At 49.3% G+C, this 20495-nt stretch overlaps 7 protein-coding genes across 7 annotated transcripts; 4 read left to right on the forward strand and 3 right to left on the reverse strand.

Moving 5' to 3' along the window:
• Positions 1 to 34: 34 nt before the first annotated feature.
• Pmar_PMAR004297 (conserved hypothetical protein) lies at positions 35 to 1873 on the reverse strand (the record flags this gene model as incomplete). The annotated part of the gene is made up of 10 exons (XM_002788791.1): positions 35 to 79; positions 133 to 228; positions 273 to 362; positions 406 to 581; positions 816 to 865; positions 1035 to 1119; positions 1163 to 1292; positions 1338 to 1506; positions 1550 to 1627; positions 1671 to 1873. 10 exons carry the CDS (start codon positions 1871 to 1873, stop codon positions 35 to 37), a joined length of 1122 nt encoding a protein of 373 aa, XP_002788837.1.
• Positions 1874 to 4244: 2371 nt separating this feature from the next.
• Pmar_PMAR004298 (hypothetical protein) lies at positions 4245 to 5135 on the reverse strand (the record flags this gene model as incomplete). Its single annotated transcript, XM_002788792.1, has 1 exon — positions 4245 to 5135. One exon carries the CDS (start codon positions 5133 to 5135, stop codon positions 4245 to 4247), a length of 891 nt encoding a protein of 296 aa, XP_002788838.1.
• A 245-nt stretch (positions 5136 to 5380) lies between these two features.
• Pmar_PMAR004299 (hypothetical protein) lies at positions 5381 to 8607 on the forward strand. The gene is made up of 17 exons (XM_002788793.1): positions 5381 to 5461; positions 5509 to 5672; positions 5956 to 6046; positions 6090 to 6255; positions 6304 to 6363; positions 6414 to 6476; positions 6522 to 6599; positions 6646 to 6727; positions 6777 to 6864; positions 6962 to 7143; positions 7306 to 7416; positions 7466 to 7562; positions 7610 to 7749; positions 7795 to 7973; positions 8025 to 8155; positions 8213 to 8299; positions 8344 to 8607. Exons 1-17 carry the CDS (start codon positions 5395 to 5397, stop codon positions 8379 to 8381), a joined length of 1824 nt encoding a protein of 607 aa, XP_002788839.1. The 5' UTR covers positions 5381 to 5394; the 3' UTR covers positions 8382 to 8607.
• A 98-nt stretch (positions 8608 to 8705) lies between these two features.
• Positions 8706 to 10007, forward strand: Pmar_PMAR004300 (Gamma-soluble NSF attachment protein, putative; the record flags this gene model as incomplete). The annotated part of the gene is made up of 8 exons (XM_002788794.1): positions 8706 to 8755; positions 8810 to 8971; positions 9053 to 9182; positions 9227 to 9357; positions 9405 to 9528; positions 9575 to 9640; positions 9689 to 9801; positions 9851 to 10007. The coding sequence occupies 8 exons, from the start codon at positions 8706 to 8708 to the stop codon at positions 10005 to 10007; spliced, it is 933 nt and encodes a 310-aa protein (XP_002788840.1).
• Positions 10008 to 10607: 600 nt separating this feature from the next.
• On the reverse strand, positions 10608 to 12629 carry Pmar_PMAR004301 (Aldehyde dehydrogenase, putative; the record flags this gene model as incomplete). The annotated part of the gene is made up of 10 exons (XM_002788795.1): positions 10608 to 10679; positions 10728 to 10813; positions 10870 to 10981; positions 11035 to 11134; positions 11220 to 11320; positions 11370 to 11482; positions 11537 to 11663; positions 11706 to 11812; positions 11862 to 11984; positions 12038 to 12629. The coding sequence occupies 10 exons, from the start codon at positions 12627 to 12629 to the stop codon at positions 10608 to 10610; spliced, it is 1533 nt and encodes a 510-aa protein (XP_002788841.1).
• Positions 12630 to 14665: 2036 nt separating this feature from the next.
• Positions 14666 to 15347, forward strand: Pmar_PMAR004302 (40S ribosomal protein S18, putative; the record flags this gene model as incomplete). Its single annotated transcript, XM_002788796.1, has 3 exons — positions 14666 to 14770; positions 14949 to 15053; positions 15108 to 15347. The coding sequence occupies 3 exons, from the start codon at positions 14666 to 14668 to the stop codon at positions 15345 to 15347; spliced, it is 450 nt and encodes a 149-aa protein (XP_002788842.1).
• A 1516-nt stretch (positions 15348 to 16863) lies between these two features.
• On the forward strand, positions 16864 to 17174 carry Pmar_PMAR004303 (conserved hypothetical protein; the record flags this gene model as incomplete). The annotated part of the gene is made up of 2 exons (XM_002788797.1): positions 16864 to 17005; positions 17054 to 17174. Coding segments are annotated over 2 exons (263 nt in total), but the record flags the coding sequence as incomplete, so codon positions are not given.
• Positions 17175 to 20495: the final 3321 nt, after the last annotated feature.

Here is a 20495-nt window from a genome sequence, read left to right on the forward strand (position 1 = left end):
AGGATGGACGAAGATGTGAGGCTCGACTCATCGCCTACACATCGTTCTCTCCCTCCTCAATGCCTCTACCATTCGATACCTGATCGGACCGCAACCTACAGCCGGCAAAGAACGGGCGATTCCCCCGCTTACCTCATCACTGAGTCCAGCTAGGATGATGGCGAACATTTGGTTGGCCAGAAGGAAGTACACAACCACAACGTAGAAAAGCACTGCGACGGTCCCTACCTGCCGAGACACTATCGCTTCGGGGAAGGTGACATTCCACTCACCACTGGTCTCTCAGCATAAATAAGATTCAGATCAGCATCTCTCAGGAAGCCGCGGGACAAGAAGAGGAATGTCTTCCCGAAAGTGGACAACTGAATGATGGTGGTCGGTCAAGGCAAATCATCGCGCCTGTACCTCATTGATGGAAGCCCCAAAAGCAACGTTGAACGCCGTGACAAAAGCGACGAATGTCGTGACGAACAGAACGATAAATGCTCCCCATTGCCGACAACCACCACGGAGCGACTTCAGTAGAAGTTTGATGTGAGGTAGAGGGGCGATGAACTTGAATAACTTGAGAAATATAGAAACTGGAGCAAACGATCTCCTACGAATCTTGGTGCTCGCCACCTACGTGCGGTCAGCGCGTAGATCTGCTCCGTTAACTGATTGTCAAGTGCAATCTGCTGCAGGTCAGTGTAAACATTGGAGTCCTGGAGTTCAAGGACTCCGAACTGTATTGCCGGCGGAGCGAAGTTATTCGTCCCGACGTCTAGGTTCTAGGAGTAGTTTTGCAGTGATAGTTGTAATGATTCTAGCATTACCGATGTCGTTGCGGATCCGGTGGTGTACGTGATGCGTGTTGCAGGAGTCGCTGAATAGATCTTGAGGCGAATTGCAAAGGCGGCGATGAGGAACACAAGCACGATCCAGTCTATGATATTCCACGGGTCTCTGTGAACAACAGTGCATCTTTTTGAACGATTAAATAGCTCTCTAGCGAGAAAGCGCCAGGGAGGGGATGAAAGCTTCTCAACATTTACTTGAAGTATTTCCACCGGGCCTTGGCAAGCTCTGTGGCTGCCTCTGCAACGTAGTAAAGCATGAACATGACAACGATTACTTCTCCTGCCGTGGTCATAATTCTCAATACGGACGCGACCGGTCTCACCGAAAGTTGTCATCCACTCGCCGATACTTCCGATGCCCTCAGGGGTGAGGAAAACCCTAGGCTGTAGGGTAGTGACGTGGACCTCGGGTGAGACCAGCCCAGATGGACTGAACTCTATCGTAACGAGCACCTAGTATATAATGAGAGACCAGATGGATGTGGCAGGTTGCCTCACCACACCGAAGAGACCGAGGTTATTGTTCCAGACGCCCATCTCTAAGAACACCGCTCGAGTCGATAAATCGACGAAGTTGGCGATCTGGAGGAGTTCTGTTCGCCTGTCATAATCATCGGGATCGGTGGGTAGCTGCACCATGTATCCACCCGGAGGATACGTGGCGAACCTGACCTCTCGTCATTCAGAATTCACAGGTCTCGAACTGCTACTTTCCTTTATGGTTAGGAAGACTAGTGCTGACACCGTTGCTGTCAGTCGTAGCGTCATCATACTCGAACCAAATGTATCTATAAGGCCATGGAAGCCCCAGGGTTGGTCTTGGACAATAACCTGGCGTCGATCGCATTCCTCTGTATCTCTTCATCAGTCGGAACTTCTGTTGTCGCGGATTGCACGACTTCTTCACCTGCCTCATTAGGCTCCCGAACATTTCTATGCGCCAAGTTACCACGGCCGAGCTTAATCACATCGTCTATGGTAATTGACTGGCCAGTATCGTCGATGAGCTTCACGCCGTATGGCTCCTTCTGCATGTTCGAACCGGAGAACGGACCGAAGCAAGTTATCGTCCACAACGAGAACATAGAACCGCCCTGAAGCCGTGCTTCACATATGATGCGAAGGTTCGCCGCAACACCTCGCAGCCTTGCGACGCCGTAACACGTTGCTGCCTCAGTCTAGGGGAACCGAACATCCAATTATCAGCATCGATTGGTATTAAAGCCGCCCCACCCGAACTGCTCAGCAGATCTCGGGCAAGCTGGGCATCAACATTCTCGGGGAACAGAGCCCTCCGTAGGCCTTGCCGTATATACTGAGACACTCCGTGATCCGAGCTCACAGCGCTTTTTGATCTCGCCAGTACTCTCCAGAATGATGGTTGATCATGAACCTCTCTGAGCATACCATTAGCCGAGAATTTATCGCGCACTGGCAAAGGGCATCAGGTGATGCGCTCAATCCATTGAGATGAGACGCTTTCCTTACGATGCTGAGTCAAGCTGACTGTGTTCTGGTTGAGGCTCGCCAGTACTGTAACAGTGAAGGTTATCATAAAGATCAGAAACATGACGAAAAATACCCACGGTTTGATGCATATTCGAGTGGATACTCCGTGCCTGAAGTGAAGTTGGCACTAGTATCTAGTTCCTCCCCCACTCATTTACGTGGGCTTCTTCATCTCCTTTGGTGCGGTTACTGTAGGTACCAGTAGCTGAGAGGTTGGCCGTATAGTCGCCCGTTGAGTTCGAAGTAAATTCCGTGGTAGGGAGAATCGTGGCTTTCGGGATTCCATGAGAGATTGACTCACCTGCAATGTATAGCAGTTCAGCGGTTGTGTTGGACACTGTTTGAACTCGAGAGATTTCTCTGGGTGGGGCGGCTATGCCACCACCGCAGGATATGCCTTAGCGCAATCAATTTCCCCGGGTGGGGCGGCTATGCCACCACACCAGGATATGCCTTACGGCAATCAGTTCCTCAGGCGGGGCGGCTATGCCATTACTTCCAGATATAACTCAGTACAATCAATTCCTCAGGCGGGGCGGCTATGCCATTACTTCCAGATATGACTTAGTACGATCAATTCCTCGGGCGGGGCGGCTATGCCACTACTCCAAGATATACCCTAGTACAGAATAATGATGGCCAATCACCCATAAGGATTAATTATAGGGGACTTATCACGATGGTGAGGAATCCACCCCTGGTGGAATCCTCATTCGTCTTCAGAATGACTCAGCTAGGCACCACAATGATTCATTCAAGCGTTAAAAGATTCATTGGTGACGCGTGAACAACACTGTAAAAGCTAGACAGTAGTACTCCCCCGGTTTGTGCGTACCATGACGCACAACGCCAAATCGTGAAGTCATCGCGTGTTGAGGTTATGAGCAACACAACAGAACTTGAGCCAAGATGGCTACGTTAATAACAGACCCCTCCTCTAGAACTTCTGCTACAAGTGCCTCTATAAGATTATGATAATAGCTAACGGCAAGACTAGACTCTTGCACTCTTGCTATTCCTCTATAAAGATCAAGTAGTAAAGATTTCTCTACATCTCGGTCCCCCAAGGTGGCGGCTATAGAGCAGACACCTTCCTCGAAGACTCATCAGAAAGCTGCGTAGGACTTTTCAACTTTAGAACTGATATTCCTTTTGGATCGACAGCAATGGTCGCAGGAATATGCGGGGGACCTCCTATCTTCAAAATACCATCAGAAGTGAAATACATAGGTACAACAGTTCTATGGTCATCAAGAAGCTTATATTCATGGACAAGAAGAAGATCATCATTAGTCCATGAGACCTTACTACCAACTCTCACCGTACCATCTTCATCTTTCCAGGCTAGGAAAGTGTGACCAGAAGACACAATTCGCACTCGCCTCTTAAGTGGAAGGTCTTCCGCGATAGGTGGAGATGACAGTCTCTCCCTTTTATGACCTCTGGGGATAGATGAAGGCAGATGGTCTTCATCTGGCTCACCAAACTGATGTTCATCTTCCGAGCTGAAATAGGGCTTCAAATGATCCTTGTGGAAGACCTGTCGAGTACCGTCAGGAAGTTGAACCTCATAACATTGCCCGCCAATTGGACCCATAATGACACCCCTAATCCACTGGGAATCCAATTTATGTTGGGGCTTACGATATACGCAGACAGATTCGCCTCGAACATAATGTTCTCGTACCTCTGGGCCTTTACTCTTCTCTCTTGATCTAGTCCATGCATCCGACCAAACGCTTAATAGCTGTCGACGATGGCGATCCAACCGAGATATCTCAGAGAGTATGGTCGAGACTCTAGCCTTGTTAGGGAAGGAAATAAGTGATGTCACATCCTCATGAGTTAGCGGCTCCTTCAGAACTTGACTACGAATCGAAACGTCAAAAGGGAGCCTCAACTTGAATCCGAAGAGAATCTCATGAGGGGAAATACCGAGCTTATAAGCGTCGACTCCTTATCAATACGAACAAAGTAATCTTCTACTCGCTCATCTTCTCTCTGCACTAATCGCTCCCAACGTAATAAGGCCTCACCTTTATTGAAGGTTCCCAAATATCTTTCATCAAGGTACTTCCAGATCTCAGTTATAATCTCAGCGCTTGATGCCCCCTCTCGCAACTTCTCTCTAATCATAACATTAATCTCATCTTTGAGAGGTCCCGAGAAGTTACGAAGAATATAATAAAGCTCAGCATCTCCATGCAAATGATAAATAACAACAGCATCTGAGACTTTCCGCTTCAATATTTCATAGGGTAGTTCAGGAGTTGGTCGAGACCATGGAGCTCCCAACACGAGATCCAAACTATTCCATTTAACTTTATAATCATTCCTAGAACCACCGGCCTTAACACCACCACCAGAGCCATCACCACTTCCCATCTCACCAGTTTTGCCAACCAAGAATAATTCCAAAGCATTATGTAAATCCTCGTGGCGATTAATGGGCCACTCGATACCTTGCGATCGAATAGACACTATCACTTGCTTCGCTAGATACTTCGCAAGAGAATTAATCCATTCCCCACTCATGCCCTCAACTTGAGCGGCATCAATAACGGCCCCATAGATTACCCTAGCTTTCTCCTCAACATCTACAATTTCCGTTTTAGAAGCCCAACGCTGCAATTTCGCCCTCATAATTGATACCTCCTTATTGAAGGCATCCCTCTTTTCAACCTCTAGATAAAGACGTTGCATCTCCATCCCCAGGTCCACACCTACAATAGGTGCTATTACGGCACTTGCGAATACAGCGTCGGCAGATCCTGCATCGGGTACCATTTTGTTGAGGTTATGAGCAACACAACAGAACTTGAGCCAAGATGGCTACGTTAATAACAGACCCCTCCTCTAGAACTTCTGCTACAAGTGCCTCTATAAGATTATGATAATAGCTAACGGCAAGACTAGACTCTTGCACTCTTGCTATTCCTCTATAAAGATCAAGTAGTAAAGATTTCTCTACATCGCGCTTCGCTCCGCTCTCATCAGCCCAACTCGCTGAACGGGATTGTTATGCCATCGCAGGGTTTGCTCGACAATGTCCTACATTGGCAGTCGGGTTCGTGAGGTGGACGGCAGGAAGGTCGTAGAGATGTCATCTCCAAGTAGTGCCGCGGTGAATACTGACCTCATACAGAAGTTTTTGTGTCAGGTGATTCCTGTGCCCCGACTACCTGTGGTGGACTCGAGCCCTCGCCCTACGCTTCACCATCTGAGGATACTATCGATCATACCACGGATGCCGTGGCAGTGATTGACGAGGCTCACTTCACCAGTAGGACTCCTCTTATACCTCCTATTACGGCCAACAAGAAGGTACCATGGGCGTATCTTGTGTGCTCCTCGAGATGATAGGAATGTCGCATCTACTCATATTCTTCCCAAGACTCGGTGTACTGGCTGACGGGTCCAGTAGTGTATATATACTTTTTTTGACGCGTCCAGTATACCATTGACTCTCTGGCTCAGCAACGATTGACTCTGATTTGTCAATATCTACTGGTTGGAAAAATTATACCAGGATCCTCACTATTTCAGTCTTCCGCTGATTGTTATTTCCGTGGTTACTCTCCTCCGATTTGCTCCCCTCTCTCTTCAGCTCTCATCCTCATTGGTACGGTTACCCATCAGCAAGCGGTCGAGTCAGAAGTGCACCCACAAGAAGAGAAGAGCCGCATCCTCCCAGCGAGGTATTTGAAAGTCACATGTTGTAGTTGTAGCTCTTACCACCAGGTATTGACTACGTCACCTTTGCTACAGCTTCTGGACGCAGTATTCCAGTGGTCAGCCGATATACGAACGTGAAGGTCATCGGTACTGGCAGTTATGGCACTGTACTATCAGCCAAAGATGCTGTAGCAGAGGTCACGGGGATTGGACCCATGGAAGTCGCTGTGAAGTAAACTTGTGAACTTTTGGTGGTATTTATGTCGGAAACTATCTTCAGGCACACTGTTCTAGTCGAGGACAAATTGAACGTCGAGGACTGGCCGGATATCGTTCGAATGTATCACAAGTTCATCGACGCAGTGCCGGAATCGATTTCATCGCTTTCAGAATTAGGGAAGTAGAGTTACTCCGTGACTTCCACCACGAAAATATCCTGCCGATCAGCGACATGTAAGTGGATGTTCTGTGTTGGAACCTTCCCATGCAGCCTGATAGATTCCCTCAACCCAGCGGTTACGCCATGACCAGCATTGGTATCGTCACGCCTATGTACAAAGGAGGCACACTGGCGACGTAGGTTTCTGGGTGGTCCTATTTAGGAGTACCCATGATGTACCAGATATCAGCCGCGCTCACTGGCTCAAGTCATGGCATTCACTCGGCAGATACTCTGTGCTCTTTCCTTTATGCATAATAACAATGTAATAGACTGCAACAAGCGCTTCTGGACTAGTAGCCGTTTCCCTCTAGGTCCTTCATCGCGATATCAAGAGAGATAACATTTTCGTGACAGAGGATGGCCGTTCGGTGGTCCTGGGGGACTTCGGCTTAGCGCGAGGTCCTATCTGGGAATCATTCGTGGTGTATACAGAAATTGACTGGGAATTGCAAAAGCTAGAAGAATCTCAGTGTTAGGACGATTTACTCATTCTCAGCCTCTCCATACCCCTTGGCTAGACTCTCCACCCCTTACCGTAGCGTTCCTGGTGACCGAATGGGGATGAGGTCGTCGACGTCTGGCAGCACTGCTGAGGTCATGACCACGCGCATCGTGACAGCACCGTATCGAGCACCGGAACTACTGTTGAACCACGATCACTATGATGGTCGGATAGATGTAATAAGAAATACCACAGTTGGCTAGGCGATAGGTAATCGTTTTTGACTGTCGCTGCGAGGAGTGAGGTACTACGTGACGAGTGGCTAGGTTGACTAGTATATCATGCAAGACTGGAAGGATTGTATTGCGAGGAATCATCGGTGTTCTTTTATATGGTAGGTGTTCGCTACCGGCTGCGTGGTTGCTGAGCTCATCTTCGCTCCGGGTAGCAGCCGGTCTCATCTATTCAAACACGATGATACTAATAACAAGGATTTGGAATATCAATATGTATGCATCTCATAGGTGTTGTGCTCATCATTACTGGCCTCTCTCTCAGACTAGGGACTGTCTGGCACAGCAGTTGGTGATGGACTGCCTTCTTAACGGGGACGATGATACCGATGAGGCCTTAGAGAGCCGCATAGACGCTATGAGTAGTCGTTGCAAAGCGTCTGTGGGTGGTAGCTCCTATGTTCATCAGGCGACTGGCTTGATCACGGTCCGAGGGCGAGGTATTTGAAGCAGTTCCAGGGTCTAACGGTATCGGAGGACCTTAGGAGAGCCGCTTTGATGGGATCTTGTACTGTACAGAAGGTTCGGGAGAAATTTGCAATAATACAGGTGGGAAAGTTGTATAGTTTTCCGACGTAGTTTTCTTCTCAACAGGCTGAAAATCCAGGACCGTTGGTGATGCATGTGCTGAGATCCCTGCTGACTTTCGATCCTCGCCAGCGACCCCAGTCTCAAGAGATGCTACTCGAATTCGACGAAGTATTCGACATGGGTTTTGAAGGTTATTGCGGAGAAGGCGAGTACAGCGGCCCTTCAGAAGACGATTTAGAATTGTAAGGTCTCCGGTTCAATTCCCGGACTCGTCATCTGGCCTCTCTATGCAGTGAAATTGAAACTGGCTTGCCCACCGAGTCTAGCCGTTACGTTTGCGCTAAAGAGATCTTGTGGAACCTGATGTTGGACAGTCGGAAGACTCTCAATTCATCAGGAAAGATAGAGGCCCGTCGGGTCACAGGTAATACAGGCGGGATTAGCGCTATTAATATGATGCCGTCCCTTGCTATGTGTTCAGATATCTTTGAGCATGATCGATTCACGGCTGGTAGTGGGATAGGTCGTATACACCAACTGGCTGATGAATTAAGCCGCAAATACTTAAGTAGTTCAACGAAATCACCGCGGTATCGTCATCAGCTTGCTCAGGTCGGCGAGTGGTACCGACTTCTGCTCATCCCGATTGAGCGAACGTTCCTTCATTACAGCTGAGTTACTATATTTCCTTTGCACTGGGGCTCTATGTTATATATAAGTTTTGATTGCTGCTGCCGTTTGTTTCCGGAAGACACCTAAGAGCTATTGTGGAATAATATGCAACCATTCGCCTACGTGGTAGCACTGGAGATCCACGGCTTGTCTTTAACTCTGTTACGAATTACAAACAACCTGATTGATTGTCCCCTGAGCTCCCCTGATACTCTGGCTTGGCATCAGCGAATGCTCTGTGAGTGTTGTGTTAAACAGTGGGTTAGATGGACGTCGGTTAGTTTAGTCTGTAACGATCAAAAATGTCTATGGTCGAGGAAGCAAGAGATCATGTGAAGAAGGCTCAGGAAGCGTAAAGGGCCAGCGGCCTTTAAAGGACAGTATTTCGCACTGAGTCCTTGCTCAGGTTACATCCGTCAATTTGGCGACTACAGTTCTCTCCGGACTACTTAGTAGCCGCTCTGGAACTCTCTCAAGCGGCAGCGTGTTTCCAATCAGCTTCCTTGAACGACCAAGCGGCCAAAGCATGGCTGAAGGCAGCAGAACTTAGGAAGACTAACCTCCGAGAGTAGGCTCGTTGAATTCGTCCGCGCTGTCGATAGGCTTCTGATGAGACTCGTTCATCTACGTTTCCATGCATCCATCTTAGTTTCCAAGGAGCTGCTCGTAACTTCGAGTCGGCTGGGCAGCTGGTGCACAACCCGGAACATTACAAATCGGCTGCTGATTCTTACTTGGCAGCTGGGAAGGCTGACCAAGCTGCTCGTGCCTGGACTAAGGTGAAGTGGATTTTGTTGATCGCTGGCCTCATGGCTATATGCAGGTAGCGGGGATACTAGCGAAGACGGATCCTGAAGGGGCCACTGATGCGTATAGAAAAGTGGTGGACATCTATAGGGCCGACGGAGATGTCAAGCATGGAGGAAATGCCTATGCATTGGAAGCATTGCGAGTGTATGATATCGTGTGTAGAAGAAGCTGTGGCAGTGTTTTTCGAGTAGATACCAGGACTGGTTATTGTCACGGCATGAACTCGAGAAGTGGCTGGAAGCATCGAAGGAGAGCAGTACACTCCTTGAAGCTGCAGGGCTCTACGCATCAACCCATAAGGAGCTGCTAGCTCGAGTGAGTCGTTATCAGGTCGGGGAATGTAGTCGACAGTTAATCTCAGGTGGTCGTGCTACTCTCGACGGGTGACAGTGTAAGGGCGGACGAAGTCCTGGCATCTTGTCTTAACGTAGCTGGCATGGTTTCGTGACATGGACAGGTTTCGACGTCTGGTCAGGTGAATGGATTTCTAGCCTCTGAGGAGATGGCTGCTGGTGAGGGTATGGTCATCGCCTACCGTAACAATGACGCTGAGGCCTTACAGGATGCTGTGAATAAAAACTGTGTCAAGTAAGACCACCAGTCTAAGTCCCTCACATCATCCTGCTCGCGATGGTAGGTTTTTGCCTATCGAGATAGTCAAAATAGCGAAGTCGTTGAAGGTCGCGGAGCTCCCATCCCCGTCTCGGTCACCTGGGGGGAACCCAGGTCCAGAGAACGATGCTACAGATGCCGCTGAACCTACTCCAGAGGGACTTGGTGCGTTATTACTCTAATTCTGATGTTATCGCGTTGTTGAGTTGTTGTCGAGCAGTGGAGTCTGACACGTTCATACGCCTAGAACACGACATATAGACTTCAAGCTGGCTGACACAACGATTCATGTGTGCTGAGGTTACCGAAATCAACGACCTTGAGACGAGTAGCCATGTCCTTCTTGCTTCCGTCATCCAATGTTCATTCACCGTCATCGTGTTTCCATATGTCAGCGAGCGATCTTACACTATGACGTCTTGGAAATAGGATTACATTTGATAATAGGGTTTCTACGGTGGGTTCGAGCAGTCTTGGCCTATGACTCTTAGATTTGATGGATCCAATCTGCTCTACCACCAGATCGATTGATATACTAGACTGAATACCAAAAGTGGACTCTTGAGTTCACGTTCAATTTTCAGACTTCCCGTGAGATGGTGCGCACAGTGGGTGTACTTCCCATTTCTGAGGTCACTCAGGCAAATCAACACTCAGTCTAATACTTCGGACTAAGTATTAAGTGATGTTGGAAGTTCATCGGAAAAAGAAAGCTGTTAATAAAATCATTGTCATCGTATGCTAGCGTTCCATTGTCATCAGCATATACGACATTCAGGGTCTCAAATAATCTTTTCGTCAACAGGCCACATGATGGTCTTAGTTTCGAGGTAGTTCTCAAGTGCCTCCGCTCCCTGAGGAAGAACCAGTCCAGTCTCATCATCCACAGTCCGGCACCCCACCTTCTCGCGGCCCCATCCAGACAACTTATAGCCACCAAAAGGAGCAGCGGCATCGAAGTTATCGTAGCAGTTGATCCACACTGTACCTGACATCATCACCACCACGAACATCCCACCCTGACTCGGCACGTTATCGGCTCACCCGCCTTGAGCTCCCTTGCTACTTTGGTAGCCTTGCCGATGTTGCGAGTACATATGCCCGCAGCCAAACCGAAGGAAGTATCGTTGGCCCTTCTAACGGCCTCTTCCATAGTCTAAGAGCAGACAGCAGCAGTCCGAACAGGGCGGAGGATAGCGTATGTCTCACGTCAAAAGGAGCAATCTGCATAACTGGTCCGAATATCTCTTCTCTGGAGATCCTCATATGGTCTTTCACGTTTCCGAACACCGTCGGCTGGACAAAGTACCTAACAAGAGTTCACAGCGCATCAATGACGACCTGTTTAGATCGCCTCATCAGGCTCTCGACAACTGCGTTGTCCTAATACCTACCCCTTGTCTCCCAAACGCTTCCCACCGCAAAGGAGATCGGCACCCTCGTCGATGCCGGACTTGATATACGACATTACTCTCTCAAACTGAATCTTGTCAACCTAGAAATGGGTAGAGTGAGCAACTCAGTGGCATATTGTTGAACGTCACCTGAGGCCCCTGATCGCAGGTAAGGTCACGAGGATCCCCAACTTTCTTATTCTTAGCGCGCTCAACAGCCTTCTTCACGAACTCATCATAGACACCACGCTGTACGTAGATACCTGAACACCATGGTCACAATACAGAGAAGTCAAAACCTGATGTTGGCTTCTTACGGCTAGCGGCACAGCAGCATTGACCGTGATTGAGGAACAGACCGATATCAGATGCCGCTAGAGCCTGGTCGAGATCAGCATCATTGCACACGATTAGAGGGGACTTCCCGCCCAGTTCGAGGGTAACCTGAGAGGAGTTCAGTCGCCGTGGCGGCAATAGGGTGGGCACCTTCTTGAGATTTGACTCGGCACTAGCCTTGACGATCTTAGGGCCTGTCACACTGCTGCCGGTGAATGCCACCTTGTCAACATCCATATGGCGTGCCAGGATCTCGCCTACCATTATCAATTATAGACAGCAGACTAGACCAACCGTGGAGTTTACCAACATCAGGGCCGCCATTGACAATGTTAACTACTCCAGGAGGGAATCCAGCCTCCTTGATAAGCTGTCCGAAGAGGAGCCCGGTAAGAGGTGTCTTCTCAGATAACTTCATCACGACCGTACCTACAGCACCGACGCTGCATCATTGATCAACAGCAGGCATGGTGTAGGCCTACATCCAGCTGCAAGGGCCGGAGCCAGCTTCCATGCTTGCATGAGCAAGGGGAAGTTCCAGGGAATGATCTGCCCAACTACCCCAATGGGTTCCTTAACGGTGAGACAGATGTTGTGGCCGTCGACCGGTACGACATTCCCGAGCACTTTGTCAGCCCAGCCGGCATAATACTTGTATATCTTCTTACACAGGTTAATATCAGCTGCCTTGGCCACCGTAATTGGTTTCCCGTTGTCCAGACTCTCAAGTTCAGCGAGACGGTCCTCATGGAGTTCGATCAGGTCAGCAAGCCTATAAAGGCAGTCTCTGCGGAAAGACCCATCAGAGTCTTTCCAAGTCTCGAACGCTTTCCTCGCTGCCTTCACCGCGATGTCAATATCCTCCGCACCGGCAATTTCGACCTTCTCGATAGGCTCCCCATCTACTGGATTGATGGACGTCAGCGTTTTACCAGACTTGGCCGAGACGAACTCATTGTTGATGAAGAGCTTTGTCTGGATCGGGAGGCTCTTGCTTGGGGGTGTTAGGCCGTTGGCGGTCATGATAAGATTGGATCCACTATGAGAGGCAAGTAATGCGCAATCAGCACGCATGCGCTTAAACGTGCTGCTGGCCACCCCCAACGAGTGACGCGCCAGAGTGGCAGCAGGATAACCAGTGCGAGGAGCTCCTACCATCTAGGGTGCAAGTTATCCCCCGGCCGACCATGAACAGCCGTCAATACATCTAGCGCCAATGGCACAGGTTGCCCTGGGGTTTAGATAATGTAGCCTTGTCGGCTGGCCCAAACCCGAGAGTAACTGATGGAGCTCTGCACGCCTTGGATATGAGATCCCAAACTGGTTATTTGAGGAATGGAGATGGGTGCAATGCGCGAGACCGACCTTGCTCGCATCACAATGGTAACGGTGTCATCCGACGCGACTCGCGTCACCATCGGTGTCACGACATTGTGCGCGGGAAAGCCCAAGAGCGTGACGGCGGAGCATATACTGTCACTTCGCGCTTTTCTGTGCGTTCGTTGTATTATTTCTCTACAGCTACATCGGCCGAACTCTCGAGACACATACCGTTCGGGATATCGTAGCTCATATATCCTGCAGAAAGTATGTAAGTGCCCTTCACCCGAGCCGATGTCGTGTATTGGCCGAAACTGTGAAGACGCGATGGACCGTCACTGACGGCGAACGAACAGAAAATGTGCCGATTTTCTTCCAATAGTATAGTCGATGCGATTTCTGTTATCAAGCGCCAAACGGTTGCAACTTCCGACCCGACGAAGCGGGCAGGAAGGCCTAATCACAAAGGAGCATCCAGGACTTACGCAGCTCCAGAATCGACTCAGACTCGCTGTCCGCCCACACCACCACTAGAACTGATACTATTCAGAAGTCTATTTGGCGAATGAAGCCACTATGATTGCGAATAGGGATCCCACATATACGAGCAGAGGCATTAATCTAGCGCTTGGGTGTAGAATAGAAGATCGTTATATTAGCGAACGAGGAACTCGGTTTAGCGACGTGGAGATTCCAAATCCCCGAATTCGGACCTCCGTTTCGGGTGATAACCAAAATGTCGAGTCATGGTGAAGCCCTGAACGTTGCAGTCGATTCTCTGTGGATATGCCCAGTATGAAGACGATGAGAGCTCTGCAAGTTCCCTTCCTGCATTCTGTGGTACTCGTGGGCCTAGCACAATTACCTTATACCTAGCTTGAACCGTTCGGGAGAGTTGTGGTGTTCCCCCACGGGAAGACTAAAACGCAAACGCTCATAAACTTCATTAACATATGGAATGACCCATCCAAAGTTCCGTGGCCTCTACACCAAGTAGTCGAACTCTGCTGAACTTCGATGATCTAATTGATGGAAGGGTGATGATACGACAGGCAAAGGTAGAAACGTCCACTGTACTGCTATAAAAAGGGCACTTTCCTTATGAGTGTGATATCCGAAAGAAATTGCAAGACCAAAAATGACTCGCCGTTGCTGATACAGCTTCGTTTAGGTAAGGTCTCGCTCGCAGGATGGTAGAAGATTCAATGTGGGGATGAATACTACTGATGATGGAGCCGTGAGTGGCCTCTTTCTGATAGCTCCGCTTTAGCGTAGACTCTTTAATATCTGTTACCTTTGATACTACTGGAGTATGCTAGCCATAATGGAGAGGATAAGTGGACCCTTCATCATCTGATTCTGCCGAGTAGTGAGTCTACCGTGGAGCAGGTCAGAACACCCACTACGATTTTCGTTGAGACGTAGAGGTCTGAGACTCTACCTGAGAGATTACATTCGCCGCACTCTCTAATACTCTTATTCGAATAGCTCATCATAAGATGACGAAACTCTGACCAGTGTAAGAACGGAGCAGATCGGCCCACATCAAGGGAATAAGCCTTCCTTGCTCGAGGAATCGTGGTAAAGCCCCAATTGAAGGTTAATACTGTGGCTAGCGGCGGACCGTGGGGTAGAGTAATATCATTGAATTGATATGCATTGTACGAGATGTTAATTCCTATCAAATCAAAACAAAATGCCCTTCTCGCTCGCCTTTCTAATCGATTTGAATGGAGTGAGCTATACACTGGCCGCAGCACGGTGGTCTCCGTAGTCACAGCCTGTCGAAGATGTCTCTCCCTATTAACCAGGGCGACTTCCAGCATATCCAGCGTATTTGCAACACTAACGTCGATGGACGTGTCAAGGTTGCTTACGCTTTGACCGCTATCAAGGTGCTATTCGGGATAGGATAATATACAACCCCACTTGCTTCTATCCTTTCTGTTGACTTTTACTGCTCGACTTATTTGAAATACTGTGTACCATTCGCGTTGTACTGTATCGCTCGCCGTGTTCGAATGTATTTTACTACTGCGACGTTGAATCGCGATGACTATTGTTGTTATGTAGGGTATCGGCCGTCGTTTCGCCACTCTCATCTGCAAGAAGTGTGAGGTCGACACCAACAAGCGTGCTGGCGAGCTCACTCAGGAGGAGATCCAGAAGATCGTTCAGGTCAGTTACACGAGCAGCCCGGATGAGTTCCGTCGCCACCTTTTTGTTGTTCAGGTCATCTCCAACCCTCAACAGTTCCGTATCCCCCAGTGGTTCCTCAACAGACAGCATGATCCCGTCGATGGTACTTACTCTCAGAAGTACTCCAATCTTTTGGATGCTTCCAAGCGTGAGGATTTGGAGCGTATGAAGAAGATGCGTCTCCACAGAGGTCTCCGTCACTACTGGGGCATCAGAGTCCGTGGCCAGCACACCAAGACCTCTGGTCGTGGTGGTGTCCATGCTGATGACTAAGCAGAGAGTAGCGATCATAACAGTAACGATTGCTGCTTATGGTTGAAAGGTCTACACTTCGAAGGCTTTGTACTCCGCCGGCATATCTGTGTCTTGTGTTGATAGTCGTTATTATCAGTCTTGTCCAAGGGGGTAAGCGGATTCTCGTAGGATATCATATACAATGTCCGGTTTTAGAGGACGGCATCGCAACAGACAGCGCAAGAGAGTTCACCATTGGGCAGTGTGGACTTTTCGCGAGAAGGTGACTATGGCAGCATTTTGCCGTAATCTCAGTTCGTCGTGTAGGTATGTTCGGTAAGAATACTCCTCGTCATGGTCGTATCTGCAGTACTATTATGTTCATTATCGCAACCTGGTATCTTTTTCCCTTCAATCGATGTCGGAGTCTCCGAGCACATTTCAGTGGTTCCTTCTGGTCCTCATGATGGTGAGGTTAGTGCCACCTCTAGCTCAGTGGTCGAGTCTGTACGCACGATATCATCGAGTGAAATACAGAGTCTGATAAAGCGGGTCAAGAGCAATGCCCATCGAGCGGCAATTCGTGTCGTGGACCTCCCCGCTGAGTTTGATCCCGAGAGGCTCGTCCAGAAGTACCCTGAATGCGCCGAATGGCAATGGAGCAATGAATACAAGGTTGAATTATCGTGATGAACATCTCATCATCCCCTAGTTCAGTTCCCGAGAGACATAAGACGTGTATTGCGAGACTCGAGTGACGCTGATTGGTGTCTGGTACCGTTCATGACCAAGTGTTGGTTCAACCAAGTTGCCGGGTACCGTCTTGATAAAATGGCAACAGCGGCATTGAAGGTGCCAACGATCGCGGCTTCTCTTCACGACCGCCATCTCAGGCACATCTCGTTAGGTCGTACACTTCATCCGAGACGACCCAGTTTTTTTCGAGGCTTGTCCGTCGAGGAAACAGGTCACGATTGATGCCTAGCTGTTTGTCTATACACGAGTGAGTACATCAGGTTTGGATATTCGCATCGGGAGTGGGCCCTACTATGCTCGGACCCAATTGGAAAGATATCATAAGTGGTCAAGACGTAGTTCTACTCCTGGCCGAAGGTCATTGAAATCTCCTCAGCTTCGTACCAATCATAGGCCATCAGGTGATCAGCTCGGTGGTTTCTATAATGCCAGCAAAGATATCATAATACCGGCAACGCCGAAGATGAGGGCACCTCATCATGGTTATCACAGAAACCTCTTGGCCTTGTTCCGGGGTTCGACCGATTTACACCTCCGAGACGCCGAGGGACATGAAGTCCGTCGTCAGAATGTCTTGAGAGAGGCTCTGTTCGACAATTTGGGAGGAACGTAGGTCATCATCACTGCCTGATGAAAAGCGAAGACGAATGTCACCGTTCATTTGTAACGCTCAACACTACAACTCGCTCCTATAGAGGTTCTCAACACTAGTGACTCGCAGCATGCATCTCTCAAGAAATTGTAGTCATCGAACTATTTCCTTGCTCACACAATCGATGCGAATGCTTCTGTGGCTCAGGGCAGCGGACGTGCTCGTTGCTGCATTCTCCCCGACTTATGATGCTGAAATGAAAGACTCGATATTCTGCTTTATACCTCGCGGCAATACCCCATGGACGAGACGAATCTTCGACGCTATTATCTCGGGTTGCATCCCCGTTGTGAGGCTCTCATGAATACCAAACTCCAGCCTACTTCGTCAGTCGCAGGTCCTGTCCAACGCTATAGTATTCCCGTTTGAGTCCTTGCTCGACTGGTCGCTGTTCACGATCAAGCTTCCAGAGAGCTACGTCGTGACGCAACCCAAAAACATAATCGGTCTCCTGCGTCGTATAGCGGCGGATCCCCGGCTCCTGTTTCCGCTACAGGAAAATCTCCGTGCTGTGTCACAGATGCTCACCGGGGGAAAGGGTGGCGAGGACTCCTTCACCCCATTAGAAGGTGTACTTAGTGCTCTGAGTGAAGGGAGAGGAGCGGTATCGAAAATCGAGAGGAAAACAAACATACGGCTACAACTTTCTGGTCACAATCGACGGTATATGGGTTGATGAAGGAAACACTGGGAGACAAGTCGGGCCGAGCTTTCACGCTGGAGCTGTGCCACATCCTCATGCCTCCCTGTTATGGTCAGATGCTTTGTAATTCTTTCCTTCAAAATGCTTGAGTTATACTTTCAGTGAAGACGTGATTAAAGGGATAAAGGCTTGGTGGTCTCGGTTCTCTGTCCAGCGAGGGGGATGAATAATTAGCCACGTACGCATGCACAGTCTCGCCGAATGGACAGGAAAGTAATCGAACAAACCGAACTACATCTCAAACCCCACTGCGCGGCTTCGTTCGCGCATGGTCACCGTATCATGTCCAATGCAAAAGTGGGAAGCCCCATCTGCAGTAGCTGATGATCAATCTTGTTGCGAAGAAGAATGTATGAGCTACAACCTGTGTCTTGAGAAAGGATCGTACGAACTGTACGTAGGAGGAGTGTTGAAAGTGGCCCGTGAAATCTTGTACAGTATATATATATTGTATATAGCAAACTAGAGACTTTCGAGATAGTTTTTGAAACTTTCGGGAGGTCTTCAGATTCATCTCATACCCATATGGGGGCTCAAGCACCGCGATTCTCTCCGCTATTCAGCGCGAATAGCGCTGGTGTCCAACGTGTGTTCAACCGAGGCATAGCACATGTTGAATTATCATTCGCTCTGTAGAATAATTTTGCTACCTCGTTACTTTTGTTGCGCTGTTCACCATGACACGGTTAGAGTCGTTCAATATTAAGTCCTGGATTAGACTAGTTGAGTTTTCTTTCCTCCTGACATCATCGACAGAATTGTGTAGGTATCGGTGTTGATGACAGTAGTCCATCCCCTTGGGATGGTACTAGTCGAACCTTTGACAGTGTCAAATTGACACTCATCTCTTTCACGCGTGATAAACTGCACTGTGTCACTCAACGCATCCGAGATGAACAACACAATGATAAATGCCAAACAGCAACGGAAATGTATACGACGAGCAGTGAATGCTATAAGGGCCTGTTTTTGATAAAGGGATTCGTAGGATCGATTTGAACGCCGCTTTTCACCGATGATAACTATGGTGAGCGTGATGGCAACAAACGCCGTTTTTTCTGGGGGTGTGGTATCTGAATGTGACGTGGTCGTCGAACAGCACTAGCTTTCGGAAGGGAAACATGGCGAATATAATCAACTAACGACTCACTGATGAGACTCGCTCTCGCCTATCTTTCGGTCGCCATTTGTTGTTGTACGGCCTGGTATGCAAGCTCAGCTTGATCGTCATAATGCTCTGACGAGGTTCTTCCCTGCTACCACCCCCATGCGGGGGCTTGTAGAATTCGGGACATTTCAGCAATTGTAGTGCTTTATCACAATCATATCTGATGACGTGTGAACATTTTGCCAACATGTAACGATTACTCGCCTCACTTCGCCAAGTGTAACACTCCCAGTGCCATATCAACTGAAAATGGTGCTCGATAATCCATCGAGGCTTTACCAGAGAAGCTGCGCAGACGACTGAAAGAGATCATTCCCGACTCGAAATTGTCTTCCCGCGCCACCTTGAACGTCTCGACCCATCATCGACTCCGTCCTGAACATTGTTGTGGGGCTTTCTCTCGATGTGGACAATTGTCTGTGCGGGCCACTGGTCCTCGGCTGTCTCCAAATACTCGTCGATATCATCCGATGTGAGCCCGTTCGCCTCGGCTAAGTTTGGACTCCAAACCTGAGGTTCCGAGTGGCCAATAGCCAGAGAAGTGGGAGGAGATACTCACACATTTTGACCGAACCACCGGATGACCGCGCCTCCATTCCCCGTAGGGTTGACACCAGAGCTTCGGGATCTCAGGCACTTGATATCCCGGACCAACAGGAACGCTCTTATTGCCAGTTATTTCGAGCCTGTAGGCTTCCTGCCTCCTCTTTCGGCACGGACCGCACGAGTAGGATATGCCTGTGAGGTGAACATTCTCGGAGGGAGAACCGAATATACAGTCTCGCAGCGACCTTGTATTCCAAGCGCCTCGCGTGTATCCAAGCTGGACGGCCGGAGGTCTGCGCAATCGGTGTGATAAATGCGATTGCAGATGAAGCACCGAGCTCCCTCGCTAGGCCCGGCGGTCTGTTGCCGCTTCTCAGCATCAGGCGTCATCGAGTTCAAGCAAGGAGTCAGTCCAACGCCCAATACCAGAGGGTCGCCAACGGGAGGCCGGTCTGAAGAAAAGGGACGCAATCCAAGAACAGAACTCATATCCTTCTGTGCTCCCACCCGAGCTTGAAGCTGTACGAGCGTTGAGTACGTGGGCCTCGGTGAGGTTCGTTCTATCGCTACGTCTACGCTTCTTCTCCCCGATGACAGCCGAGGTCCGACGGCGCTGAAAGTAAATGTCGCACATCCGGAGATTGGCATCATTTCGGAACTGGGTTTCCAGGCATAGGCGCTATCCGCTTTATAAGGCTTCAGCCAGGATGGCCAAAAATACGAGAATGGATTCGAGGATTCTCACGCCCGACTCACTCTCATTGGAACTACTATACCACCGCACAATGCGCATGGGGAGGACGGCTCGGATTTCGGAGTTCTCGGTAGAAACGACTGCCGAGATGGACCAGAGCCCGATGGAGAGATCGGACTCCATGAGCTGGAATGATCGGCGCTGCCTTCGCCGACCCTAAACGATTCCGACACCATGTGAGTCTAAACCTTGAAGAGAGGAAGAAATCGAATCGATCGGAACCTCAGAGTCGATCCAGTACGAGATTCGCAAATTCCAATCGCCCTAGGCGAAGAACTGAACGAGATACTAGCTGTAGATAGCCTGCTGGAATTCACCATGCAGACGCTGAATAGGACGACGACTCGCACAAACAACTAGCTCAATAGCGAGCCGTCCTTGGACGATCACGTTTGGGAGTACGCAAGCGCACGACTACCAGTATTTCCCTCCTCGTCGCAAGTGTCTCGCGAAATAGCGATCCAAGGAGTTCTCGATCTACGTGGTAGTTTCCGAGAGGTCATCGAGTTGAATCCGTGTCAGGAGTTGATGAGGGCCCAGCAGTGTTTGACAAACACTCAAGTTGGACCTCTAAACCTCAATCGTTTTTGTGCGACAAGAGCCTCTCC

The sequence above is a fragment of the Perkinsus marinus genome (assembly GCF_000006405.1).
Source record: "Perkinsus marinus ATCC 50983 genomic scaffold scf_1104296927642, whole genome shotgun sequence".
NCBI classification, from domain to species: Eukaryota; Perkinsozoa; order Perkinsida; family Perkinsidae; genus Perkinsus; species Perkinsus marinus.